The sequence below is a fragment of the Dermacentor andersoni genome, chromosome 1 (genome assembly GCF_023375885.2).
Source record: "Dermacentor andersoni chromosome 1, qqDerAnde1_hic_scaffold, whole genome shotgun sequence".
Classification (NCBI taxonomy): Eukaryota; Metazoa; Arthropoda; class Arachnida; order Ixodida; family Ixodidae; genus Dermacentor; species Dermacentor andersoni.
The window spans coordinates 160,685,735-160,699,728 of NC_092814.1; the positions used below are offsets into that span (position 1 = coordinate 160,685,735).

The window sequence follows — 13,994 nt, forward strand, 5'->3', positions numbered from 1 at the left end:
TCAAAATCAAATACAAGCATTATTTGGAAGCGAACGAGCCAGACAATGTAGGACAACAACTTGAAACATCCGAAGCGGAAGGCACCCTCATCGACGGGCGCCGCCATGTTGCCCCTACGCAAGGCATTACGTCCGTTAAATCGCGTACGCCGCTAAATCGCTTACGCTCGCAAAAGGCACAGCGTCGCTCGAGTACTGGGCATGTGCAGTGCGCATCACGCAACGCTTCTAACATTCTATTTTAACTGCACGCATGAAGTGCACAAAAAGCAGTCCTTCCAGCGCTCGAGATCTCTCCGCACGCTGTGCGTATCGCTTATGTTGTGTCAGAGCGCGCATTTGAGAGAAGCTTCCACGTAAATGGATACTGCGCGCGTGAACCTTAAGTGCCCGCAGTTACCGCTGCTCTTGAAGCTTACTTTCTTTCCTCGCGGTCCCTCAAAGCTCCTTTATCGGGCAATGCCACGCTTGTCACAGCCAATTCCTTACTTTCTTTTTTTCTCTCTCTCTCAGTGGAGCTTCTCCGCAATTTCCAGCATGTCGCCTAGGGCCGGTGAGCGAGTAAGCACACATTGAGTGGACAACACTGCGCTCAACCCATTTACTGCTAGTGTCTGTTGACCGTTGAAGACTGGCGCACACTGGCGCACGTTGTATTTCCACTCGGTTCTCGCTCGCTTATTTTCTAGCATGCTCCGTCGTTTCGGCATACAAGCACGTGATCCGCCATATCTTCCAGACGTAAGGCAAAACTTTCTACATATGTCACTCCATCAATCAATCCATTATCTTCATTCTGTCGTCCGTAATGAGACCGTACACAACGAAAAGCATATACAGCACTGCAGGTAGTGCTCGTGCAGTACCAATTCATTTCATCTGTCTATTTGTGACTGTGCACTCGGATAGCTTGGCACTGTTCGATGATTTCAAACTTGCATGGCTTTTTGCTCCGCAGAATTCTAGTGGCACCTGTTCCGCAAGTTGTAATAAAGGGAGACCTGGCGCAGTGCTGCACCAGTTGCAGTGATCATCATAAGCTGCCGCACCGAGTTATTAAATTTACGTTTTTGCATTATTATTATTATTGTTTTTCTTTTTTTGCAGCCTTTCAGTTTTTATTGACCTGTCCTCCTGTTTGAAATTTTCGAAGCACATTGCCCAATTTGAAACGTAAATTGGCGCCAGATACAAAGCAGCATTGTTACCATCTATTATTATTTTATTTACAGCCACATTAAGTATTCTCTTACAACACGGGGTATCGAACACATTAAACCCCGCTACAGTATCAGCAGAATCGGGTCATATATTGTCCAGTCCATTCTGTTGTAGCACCTCCGCTGTACATGCTTCACCATAAAAATACTCTCAGTACGTCGCCTTGCTGAATATATGCTAGCCATAATGGTCTCCCGTTAAACATATCTTTTAGGGTTTAAATGAGACGAGGTTCACTGCTCAAAACTTTTCATTACCGTCAGTATAAAAAACCTAGGGAAAACGCTACTTCTCGGCATGGTGTTTTCGGAATAGCCTCCTTCTAGGCGACAAGTGGCACCGCACCCATCATTAAAGCCCCTTCAAGAAAGCGTCAGTCATATTTTTATTAAATAAATGCTTCTTTACGCGGCAATTAATTATTTACATGTCAATTGCATTATATCCTCCTTTTGTTTTATTTCCTGTGTGTGCGTGTGTGTGTGTGTGTGTGTGTGTGTGTGTGTGTGCGTGTGTGTGTGTGTGTGTGTGTGTGTGTGTGTGTGTGTGTGTGTGTGTGTGTGTGTGTGTGTGTGTGTGTGTGTGTGTGTGTGTGTGTGTGTGTGTGTGTTCCTTGCAGCTTGTTTAATCGATCTTTTATTCAGCTTATCGATAATTACTACGCTCTTTGACCTGTCTCGATTACACTGCTGCTTCTGCTGCGCTATACATATTTTATGTATAGTAATGGTAATGCATCAAGTTATACGATTGGAGGGGTTAGACTTCTTGCAAGACAACGAGCCGCAGTGTGAAGTACACGTGTGGCAAGCCGTTGTCTGCGAGCTTCGGCCTCCTAAGTCGCCGTCTCGCACCGTCGAGTTGCTGCTTTCGCAGTTTGGCTTCTTCGGCTCGTTTTCAACGCTTAGCAGCGGCTTAGCGCGCTCGTATATCAGGGTCCGACTCGCGTCAGCGACGTTTTTCTTCGACTTTACGTTGCATCCTCTCAGCAGGGGAAAGCAGCACTCGCGGTCGAACGCCTTGCTCCCGCCGCTTCGCACGGCGCACCTCGTTTCTCGCTTGGCGAGCATCCTCGGCCGTAGCGTACTTCTGAGAGGAGTGTGCAATACTTTATTGATGGTTCGGATGCTTGTTTTATGCTTGTTCTTTATTGAAACGTACGCTGTTCTGTGTGTTGCATGGCTGATTTCAATGAATGTATGCACTGTTCGCTTTACTTTGCTTGTTTATCATCAGAGTGTTGAACTTGCTTTCACCTTTGCGCATCCCTCTTGCTATGTCATCATCATCCCTCATAACGCCTTTATGCCACCGTTCCCCCTCCCCTTGTGCAGAGTAGCAGGCTAGAGCGCCTTAGCTCAGGCTGACCTCTCTGCCTTCTTTCAATTAAATTATCTCTCTCTTGCTGAGCTCTTGTAGCATCTGCCTTACGTGGGTATGAGCCATTGTATTTTTTGCTTGCTTAGAAGTAGGGGGCGGGGGGTTATAAGCCGTTGCTGATGATGATATGTTTTTTACCATTGGACCAGACGACGCGTTTTTTTTCGAGGCCATCGGGGGTATGAGAACACTTAAGGCTTTCGCCTTATTATAAATATGCGAAGTTGGATCGTACGTGTCATCACTCCAGCCTTTTGGCATAACAGCTGTTCGCTGTCTATGTTGAACTGCTGCTGAAAGTAGCCCAGATCTCCCCAAATTTTGTTTGTTTGTTCGTTCAATCGTCCGTACAGAAATAAATTTACACGGTTCGAAAACTGCGGCTGCTGGGAGCTGCGCCACGCGGAGCGCTCTTCTTGCGCCACGCGACGTATAGCAGATACGTCGGGACCCAGTCACGCCTCGGCAGTGCCGTAAATTAGCGAACGTCGAGGGCGCGCCGGAGACACCGCGGCGCATCTGCTGCGCCGCACCTGCGCCGCGGCCGACTGGCGCCGTCCTTACGTGCGCGCGCGTACACTGTCGGTTCACAGCGTCCGCCAGCGAGTCAACCTGCGCGCCGAGCACACACCGCCGGCAGTAATGTTCACTCGATCGCGTATCGACGCACGCGTCCACGGAGCGAGTGCGGAGTATACACAAGCGGGTCGGGTCGCAACACAGGCCTTGCTGTCACACGTCGTCGGCATAATGGCTCTATTTCCTCTAAACGGCCGCAAAAACTCTGCACGGATGCGTTCGGGCGGTAGGCTGTTGCCTCATTTTTGTTAGTCTACCTTCTCCAAGGCAGCCAAGAGCACCGACGTCATGTACGGGATGTCTAAATATATATAAAGCGAGATTGTCTAATGCTGACACGAATTGGAAATGCGCTGACTGAGTAAGGCGAAGAAGCACAAAACAGAAGAAAAAACGATAGTGATGTCAAGAAAACGGTCAGGTAACCGAAACTACCGCATGGTAAAGTATACCGCTCATTGAAGCGAGCGCGCGACGCTCAAGGAAAAGAGTAAACCACACAGACTGCGCAGCCCGGAGCCAGTTTACGCGACCCTCAAGTGGTTTTAGTGCGAACTCTCTTAGACCCGTAGCAGACTCACTTCCGTGAGGTAGTCTTCTCATTAAGCGGCGCTGTTCCAGTCACTAAGATTGAATTTGATGACATCTTCCAAATAATGCGAAACGTTTGCCCTAAATGACATTATGAAAGACCACGTTGGACAACTTCAAATAAAAACAGTGATGACGAACGGTGCTTCCGTCTGTGAAGGGAAGGCAGGTGTCAGCATTGTATCACTGTCTCTGAATCATATCATAAGAAGCCAACGAACAAAGCCACCAATCACAACATAGGGAAACGTACTTAATTGTACTTACTAATTGAATTAGTGTAATGAGAAATTAATGGCTATGAAAGTGGAAGAAAAAACTACTTGCCACAGGTGGGGAACGATCCCACGTCTTCGCATTACGCGATACAGAGCATCGCACGCCTTATGCCATTAATTATCATTGCCATTAATTTATCATTTCTCTAATTCGTTTAGAAAGCACAAGTAACTTTCCCTATAATGTCCTTGGTGTCATTGCTGGCTTCTAAGGATATGATTAATAAATATCGCGGCCCTCGGTTAACCCCTTTCTTCTCTGTCTCTGAATTGGTCTTTTTCCATTCGCCTACCGGACTTCACGCATATATCTTTCAGGCTGAACAATTGGCAATTGTTTCAGCTTTACGTAAATTACCTTAATATTTGCTGTCCGCCGTAATTTTAATAGATTGTCTGTCTGTTATTCGCTAACTACAGCTAACTTGCCAAACACTTTAGGAAATTTCTATTCTTTCGTCCCAAGACATTTACACCTCGTTCGTTCGGTATACGGGTGCCAAACCACAAGGGGTTAGGATGAATCTGCAGATGCACTCACAGTAGCATGCCATGATAGTCATGTAATCCCTGTTTTACCAACGTCTGCGTTCATCATTGTTGCACGATTAAGAAAATTTGCTAACGCAAATAAGTTTGCCAAATCTTCATTGTCATCTGATTTCCCGCATCTAAATTTTTCTTGGAACAATGCATAGTGTCCCATTAAAAAGTCACAAACCTCTCATTACGAGACTATGTTGGTGAGTCCACCGCCCCCCCCCCCCCCCCCCCTTCACAAGTCTCGTCTGGCCCCATCGTCTCTACATCATTTTTGCAATGTGGGTGAATCTGTAGATGCCGTTTTAGCTTGTCGCCGTTTCACCTATCAAAGAAAAAGATTTTCGGAAGAATCAGTCCGAAATCTCGGCTTGAAGCTGTCTCTTCCGGCCGTCCTTTCTTTTGGTGTTGCCAAGCTGGGTTTTATCCAAGGAACGTTTTGCCCTCTGCGACTTCTTGCGCGAGACAAGAACTAAGCTGTATATATATTTTTTATACTTAATATTCCGATTTTCCTCTATTCACGTTAGTTTATTATTATCATTGAGTTATAATTCGCTTTATATATGTATCAGTTAACTTTTAATATCACGATACTGACTCACTTTTCAATGTATTTTATTAAAGTGTTTATTTTCTTGAATCCTCGTATACCGTCCGACTCATGGCCGATCTCCCAAAGTGAGTTGAGCCATTTCATTAAGGAACAACCAACCAACAAACAAACAAACCAAGCAAACACTGCGCTACATAGCTCCACTGTCATGCACTCCTTCGCATGACATACCAATTTCGGCCATAGGACCAAACGAGCTATGCTGAGGTGCCAGAGGCCTAGAACCACAGCAGAATGTGTCACGGTCCTAGCAAACGTGAGCATGCGGCAGGCATGCAACAAGACAGTTTGTCCGTGGCGTTCGGCACGGCGACAAGCCATGCCTCGCCATTTGAAGCCACTTATCAGCGTGATATCGTGCTAGTGTGTGAAGTTCGAGATCAAACAATATCAAAAAGAAAAGAAAAAAGACATAGTGTGGAGAACACTTGTCGTTAAGTGCACCACGATAACAACTCCCATCGATATTTTTCTGCAATGCGAGAAGCAGATATCGCGCTGTTACTTGCTGAGAACGTCGAGATTACGGGTGGTCCTTTTCTCTTTCCATCATCTGCGGTACCCCTGCACGACATGTTCGTCGCACAAAGTCCGTCCGAGAGCGCAATAAAAACCCGCATGTTTTCTAGATGTAAGGACGGGTTAGCAGGGTCTGTAAATCGATCTCGTGGCTCTTCAAATGAAATCGACACCTACAACCGCTGTTTCCTGGCTCCTTGCATGCGCGCGCACACGCGGCCGAAATTCAAGACTTCCCTGCGGGCCTGAATTTCGTGGTTTCGTGCAACATGCTCAACACTCTGCAAAACACGCGCCAGCGCCACTCACTGCGAAAACTTAAGGGCCGCGAGGCACTCCCCGCAGCGTGCACTGGCGTACTTCCGTTGTCACGTGATTGATTCGCTGGCAGTGCACACGGGTACAACAGTTGCATCCATTTTGCTGGAACGCCAATGCATTCCGTCGAACACTTTGAAAATTAATATCCCGAAACTGGTCCAGTCCGGAGAATTCGTTCCAAGTGGATACTCCGTGCAAACTCAGCGGCTATAATTCACAGATTTAAACAGCGGCTGTAATATTAATAATTTAAACATGTTAATTAACATAATTATGTTGATTATTTATATAGACGTTTTGATTTCTTGTAGAAGTAATGGCCGCTTGATCGAGTAATTTAGATTAAGGATTAGAATTGTGCCATCTGCCAAAGGCAATTTTTAAAAATTTGGTGCAGATTAAAAAAGAAACACCCTGTATGATGCCCCACCCTGAGCTCCGAATACGAAAGGGCGGGGAACACCCGAGGTGACGCCGCAACATACATCCTTGAGGTCAATATACGTTGTGATAAGGGGCTGTTCTTTGTAAGGATCGCCTTCACTGTCCACTGTATGTTTTTTTTTTCTTTTTTTTTCTTTTTTTTTAACATCTGCGGCGCTTAGAGGCCGAACGCCGCGTTAACGGCGGCGCAACGGCGTCCGAGATTTTGACGAAGAGCGAAAACAATGGAAAATGAAATGGCTCGTCGAAATATACTGTCCCAAGACGTCCACCTTTCCTATTTAGACGCGCCACCAACGTGCGATAGTCGTCCAGGCAGTCTGGTGCCGTTTATGAGCGGTCCGCTGACTTGCCCTATGCTTTCTTTGGCCGGTGTCATGTAGTCCTAACAAAAAAAAAAAAAAAAAAAAAGTCTTGCCCCTTGAGACCCCTAACTCTTCTAGCTCACTGCATAGCGAGTGTCTCGAAATCGGCAGCCTTGGAGCCATAAGGTATAGCATACGAGGATTTATTGCCCTGTTGTCTGCTCCCAAGTTCACTGTACCACGTGACGCCTGCGGCTGAGTGGATGTTTGACATCCGCTGTCATGGCCATGAATGGCGGCTAAGCACGAGGTCGTGGGATGGAATCCCGGCCATGGCGGCCGCATTTGAATGGGAACGCAATGCAGAAAACACCCGTGTACTTAGATTTAGGTGCACGTTAAACAACCCCGGGGGGTCGAAATTTCCGGAGTCCCCCACTACGGCGTGCCTCATAATCAGATCGTAGTTTTGGCACGTAAAACCATATAATTTAATTTTCAATGAATAGCACTGACTAGGCTAGATCTATAGTACACACACACAAATAAGAAAGTGGACGGGGGAGGCGACCGTCGCCGTAACTCAATTAGTGGGTTTAGCTCCCAAAGGCGGCAAGCAAGTACTCTTTTCGTCCACTTTCATTTCCAGTTTCCTAATTATTTCAACATTTCAATTAAGAAAGTCGGTAATTTTCCTATATTTTTCTTGGCTTCATTATCTGTTCGCTTCGTGTGGTCGTAAAGAAAGCAACAAAAAAAAAATCGTGCCCCTCTGTTTCCCTCATTCTTCTTGATCAAAAAAACAAAAGTTAAAAATTTGTGACTCGCTTCTTTGGTTACGTGCCTACAAAGAAGACTTTCCGTACTCTGCAACTGGCGTTGAACCTAAATGTGATACGATTTTCGCAAATTCGCCGTGTCTTCTTCGGACTAAGAGAGACGCCAGTTGGAGGCTCGCTCGACATGTCCACGAGCGCCATCAGCCATGACGTGCCAAGGAAGCCTGTTCTTTGTTTGATATCGATCGATACTGCCGGTGCATGGGCGAATGAGGAGTCGTTGTATTCCAAAACAAACACAAATTGCCAGAGTACATAACGAACGAGAAGATGGGGAACCGATGTGCCCGATTTTCGTTGATCAGAACCATATAAAGCCAAGAAAAGCATAGCAGTTATTTGCAGTTTTATTTGAAGTAGTTTGTAGTTTCAATTAAAATTAAAAACAATTTCCCCTATGCTTTCCTTGGCTTCATATGGTAAGGGTATATGGTGGAAGCCATGGACGGTGCTATGAAAGGCATTCGAGGTCTCATTGTACAGCCTTTAAAAATTATGGGGTTTTACGTGCGAAAACCACTTTCTGATTATGAGGCACGCCGTAGTGGAGGACTCCGGAAATTTCGACCACCTGGGGTACTTTAACGTGCACCTAAATCTAAGTACACGGGTGTTTTCGCATTTCGCCCCCATCGAAATGCGGCCGCCGTGGCCGGGATTCGATCCCACGACCTCGTGCTCAGCAGCCCAACACCATAGCCACTGAGCAACCACGGCGGGTATTGTACAGCCTTTCATCGGCATGCCTAAAGAACGAAAGGTCCACCGGTGAGACATCTTTTGCCCACCGTCCATGGCTTCTCTGCGCTGTTTTAGCTGCCGACGAGCGAATACTACTTAGGGAGCATACATAGCCAAAGTAAGAGCGCTTTGAAGGTCCGCACACGAACACCCGTCGCTCTGTGCGGTCGTTGGTGAACTCGCGCAAACCGTATGCGGCATGCACTTAGCCTGACCTTTAGGCACACAACTTGTCCCCGATCTTGTTTCCCGCATCGACATCAACCCATGTACGCATCTTAACACCTTAAGGAAAGGAAATGGACATCGTTTTGTTGTTACGATAAGTTTCTAAAAATACAACAACAACAATAATAATAATAATAATAATAATAATAATAATAATAATAATAATAATAATAATAAAGGTACTGCCTCCTCTTAGGTACGGTGAACGGCGCTTAAATATATTTGTTTATCTCACTTTCTAATATGGAGTCTTTTTGCGTTCTCACTTTTGCTATATCTAAGGCTGTGGCACAGCAAGGCGGAAAACTGTTCGCGCACACAGTTTCACGTGTGTGTCGTGGTTTTTTGCTATTTTCTTCTTCCTTTTCCTTTTATTATTTTCCCTTGCATAACGAATTTGGGATATTGGAATGGTCAACTGTGACGTAGACTACCTTCACATTCTCCTACATGTAAAAAAAGAAAAAGAAAATCCACATAAACTAAAGGAAAACGTTCTTTTGTCTTACCCTCCTCTTAGTCTTCCAGGCTCTATAATTGACATGCTAACGTCGCACACAACGAAGTAGGGGGCATCATGCCGACCGCGTTTTGTCGCAGATGCCATCAAGACAAAAGTGCGCAGCTGCGACCACGGGATAAGACGCAGTTTGATGAGCAACCTTAGCGCGTTAGACCGTGTGGGCCTCAGCATTAATAAGATACTAGGCCCGTGGCCAACGCCCACATCACAAAGGTGAGAAGCCTCTCCTCGAGACTCTCTTGAAGCCTGCAACGTTCTTGGTTCCTGTTTATGTGTCCTTACTCCACCAATAAGTTCCACGAATTATGGGGAGCTGGGCGAGTACGTGCAGTTAAACTTTAAAAAGAAGAAAAAACAAAGGAGGGGCAGGGCAGTGCGAAACGGACAAGCAAACGCATGATTTGCGCGGTACTCAGCCATGAATAGCTTAACACGGTAAAGCTTTCGCGTTCCTAGAACATCGTTAACGGATCCCAAAGCGATTTCTTTCTATAGTTCTACCCGCCGTGGTTGCTCAGTGGCTATGGTGTTGGGCTGCTGAGCACGAGGTCGCGGGATCGAATCCCGGCCACGGCGGCCGCATTTCGATGGGGGCGAAATGCGAAAACACCCGTGTGCTTAGATTTAGGTGCACGTTAAAGAACCCCAGGTGGTCGAAATTTCCGGAGTCCTCCACTACGGCGTGCCTCATAATCAGAAAGTGGTTTTGGCACGTAAAACCCCATAATTAAATTAAAATTATTATTTCTATAGTTCTTTTTTTTTTCGACGTTTTATTATTTACTATATTGGAGCGAGGGGAAGGATTCATGATTTTGTTCTTTTGCAGGCGTTTAAGCTATCAACACTCTGGCTTTTCGTAACGAAGAGTTGCGAAACGAGGCTTCTCTGCGTTGCTTCTTCGTGCGCTTGTCCGGTTTTGCGATTGTTGCTTGAGGCGATGCTCTGCGTAAACACAACACGTGCGGCCGCGAGCGGGCAGCGCCTGCGCATGGCGCGACAGGCGGGCACACAAAGCTGCATGCGTACATTTATCTGCCTTTTGTTCATTTCTTATTGCATATGCCTTGCGGCAAATACTCCGAATAAAATAATATTCCGGCAGAGCCCATCCCGCGATGAATGGCGACGTTAATGCGATTAGCAATGAAGCATTGTATAGCGACACGCGCTACTTCCGAATTCACTTCTCTGCAGCTCAACGCTCCTCGCTTGAGTGGAGTACGGTCGTGCGAGGGCCCAGAGGCCTGCGTGCCCCGAACACCTTTGTTTGATTAAAGTTCTTAACAACAACAACTCCTCGCCCAATCTTTCTCCACACTCGGCTGCTTACGTGCTAAACGTTTTCACTTCTCTTTAGCTGACTTCTTCGATTTTCTGTTGCGGGATTATTCCCTTCTCGCCTCTTGTTCTGCTGCTCGTCTGTCAGTGACGCATACTCATTCTGGGGGATTGGACAAGAATCTTTCACACACCTATAGTGCTAATTAAATTCTGGAGTTCTGCGTGCAAAATCGATGACTGGTCTATGAGGCATGCCGTAGTGGGGGACTACGGACTAATTTTGACCACCTGGGTTTTTTTTTTTTTTTTAACGTGCACCTGAATGTAAATACAAGAGCGTTCTTGCATTTCGCCCACCATGGAAATGCGGCCGCCGCGGCCGGGATTCGATCCCGCGACCTCGGCGCGGGGCGGGTGTTTCTTTGTGCTGCTGTTAAAAGTGCCCAGCCGAATCTTTTGCTAGAATTTGGTATTTAGCTTGAGTAACTGAAAAATAAAAATAAAGAATAGTGCCACAGATGGTCAAAAAGCGTTAATGAATCATAGGGATGATCGATTAATTTTTTTTAATCGATTAACGATGAATCATTCATCATTTTAGTCTTTAATCGATTACTTGCTTTCGATGCATGGTTCATCGAATAACCGAAACATTTGCCGGCAATTTGAAAAAGGTTGAAACACAGTTATCTACTTTTGTAGAGCCCCATTTTAATTTTTGAGAGGTGGAACCTAGTTTGAAACACAAGTGTATAAAGTTTGGATAAAGTATAATCTTTAACTTGCTAAAAACTAAATATGGTTCGCACTAGTGGTTTATCAAAAGATAAACAATATATGCTATGAAATGGCACTTCGTGCAGAATTAAATAAGGTACATGGCACTAGTGACCCCTGCACAGTACAGTTAAACGAGAAAAAAACAAAGATGGCAAAAGTGAAAGGTGCAGTTAGTGAAATATGCAAAAAAGTGCAATATGCCCAGGGCAAAATAAAATTACTGGTTTAGGACTTTCAACCACATGCTCTTTTCTACACGGCGAATGAATTTCAATTGGCTGGGATATTAGGGTGAAACCGACACCTTCTTAGAATGACCACACAACCAGCATGCGGGAATATATGATCGGACGCTATAGATTTGTTGGAATCGAAATGAACTCGATCGCTATGTCAAACACATACTCCAAATCGGCGCGCACGCTGTGGCAGTACGTCTTTAGTGGACTGGGCGTGGCACGACGATCAACGACTAGTCTTGAATTGCGAGTGCATTTCAAGCCTGCGGCTTCGGGTGGCGTGTGGGGAAAGAGTGGAGGCACTCGGAAAAACAGTCGGCAGTCGCTCCATACCACAGCCGCACAGTCACTGCTCGTGCGCCGCCATTCCTGCACGATTTCAAGATTTTCGCGCCACCCCTGTCGAACTCTCGAAAACGATTAATCGAACAGGTCTAATCGATTAAATGAAAAGTGGACGTCAATGATGATTAATCGTTTTGCGGGATACATTTAATCCATTAATTGACCAATAATACATAGATATTACCAACGCTAATAAATCAATAAATTGACGAACACGAGCGAATAAGAGCGCGTTCGCCAGCATAAGCTGATGAGCGTGCAAGCCGCGTATTTGCGCTAGGCCACTTAATCGCTACGGCGTCATGGCACGAGAATGATGACCGCAGTTTCATTCCGCAGTCCACCTAACCCGAAGTTAGAATTCGAGTTTCGGAGAATTAGTTACAAAAAAAAAAAAAAAAACTTTCCAGCAATTAATGACTGCAGCTGCTTCCGTGGCTCACACCGTGTTTACCATATGGAAACATATTCACAATCAACTAGCTCGAGCCGCCAAATCAATAGTGAACATCTGTCAGTTCCGTTGTCATCCAGTACAGTAAAAGAAACTGCTTATGCACAGCACGGACGCAGTAGAATGAATTCGCAACAACAATGCTCATAAATACGAACATGCATGAACGAGAATGGCATAAACAGTCTACTCCACACAAGCAATTTATTTATTTATTTATTTATTTATTTATTACAGAGCCCACAGCGGCCAGTGTGACATTACAGTGGGGGGGGTTCAGATAGTATATACAACAAACAGTGCAAGTCATTCCATAATAAATGCAAAATAATTTACGGCACAACATACACATCCTGAGAACACATCCTGTCTGCACTAAGCATGCACGCCAATTATATCTGTCCGATCGCTTGGCTGAGCTGCACAGCACAATGCGCCAGTCAGGAATCGGACAGACATGTGAACGCCTGGCGCAGATGTGGCGCAATCTGAGCACAACACGTGCGTGCGCGAGCGAGCGAAAAACGCCTGCGCATGGCGCGATACTACCGGCGATACCTGGAGAGCAGCAACGTTATTTAGGCAATAAATATACTCACATATAACCACGGCAGCGACGAGCCTCACTGCGTTGTCTGGTGGTGGGCAGCCAGCGTATATTGGCTCCAAAATGTAGTTGGCGAAAGTGATGCCAGCGATCGCGTTGCTCGTGGGCTGGATGATGAGGAGCGCAACCCACAAGAAGAGGAACGCCGGCAGCGGACCAAAAGCGCTGAAGATGTAAGCGTAGTCTCCTCCTGATTTTGGGATCATCGTCCCCAGTTCGGCATAACACATGGCTCCTACCATCGATATGAGCCCGCAGGCAGCCCATACCACGAGGGCCATGCCGGGGGAGCCGGCGAACCGAAGCACTCCCGTCGGTGAAACGAATATACCAGCGCCTATGATCACCCCAACAATCATCCCTACGCCATTCATGAGACCCAGCTCCTTCTTCAATGTTACCGAATTTCTTTTAGGTGACTCCGAACCGGAACCCCGACGCACCTGGACATCGGGGTTCATTAACTGCAACTCGACGTTCGGTTCCGGCGGCATGGTCGTCGCTGCGAGGCGGCTTCGCGCTCACGCCGCGTGCGTTAGCTCCAATTGCGCGTGGATGGTTCCTGTCGCAAGCTGGCACGCGGTTCCGTGCTGAGATCGGCTGCCGTCGACACTGAGAGAGACACGCTGTAGCACATGGAAGGTCTTGCGACGCGCCGCTTCTGTTACGGGAGCTCGACGTTGCGTCAGGCACTTTTGAGGAGGTGAACCCTAGTCTCAGCCTTTTTTTAGTTGATAAAAAAGAGTCGAGTGGAGAGGGACGCCCAATACGCCGAGTACGGCAGGTCTCTCTCTATCAACGCTCTTGCGCTTTCTCCTTACCCTTTGCTTTGTCGCTTGCGATTAGGGTTCCCCTTGCGGTAGAATCTTAAAACAACTTTTTTTCATTCGTTTCGGTTTCGGTTTTGGAGTCGTTGACAGTCGGTTTTCAAGGGTGGATTGTTTCCAGATGTGGCGACTTCTTTTGTTGTCTACGTTTTGCCCATTACAAGTTCGCGTGTTTTCCCTGCCAAGCAACCGTGTTCTGAGCGTAATTTACACATGCAGCAACCGAAAACAACTGCGGAACGTCTTGGAACAAGTAAGCTAGCTAGAGCACAGCGCAGCACGGGCCTGATATTTCGGCCCAGGCCCGGCCCGGGCCCGCTTTATGAAGCCCAA

The 13,994-nt window shown here is 46.6% G+C and overlaps 1 protein-coding gene across 1 annotated transcript in view; it reads right to left on the reverse strand.

Annotated features, from left to right (window-relative positions):
• The window catches only part of mnd (L-type amino acid transporter minidiscs), a 127,287-nt gene extending 113,677 nt beyond the window's left edge, over positions 1-13,610 (reverse strand). Inside the window, exon 1 of the mRNA XM_050195000.3 lies at positions 12,827-13,610. Coding sequence (XP_050050957.2) covers positions 12,827-13,328 — 502 coding nt within the window. The 5' untranslated portion in view covers positions 13,329-13,610. The remainder of the gene's footprint in view (positions 1-12,826) is intronic.
• Between the last annotated feature and the right edge of the window lie 384 nt (positions 13,611-13,994).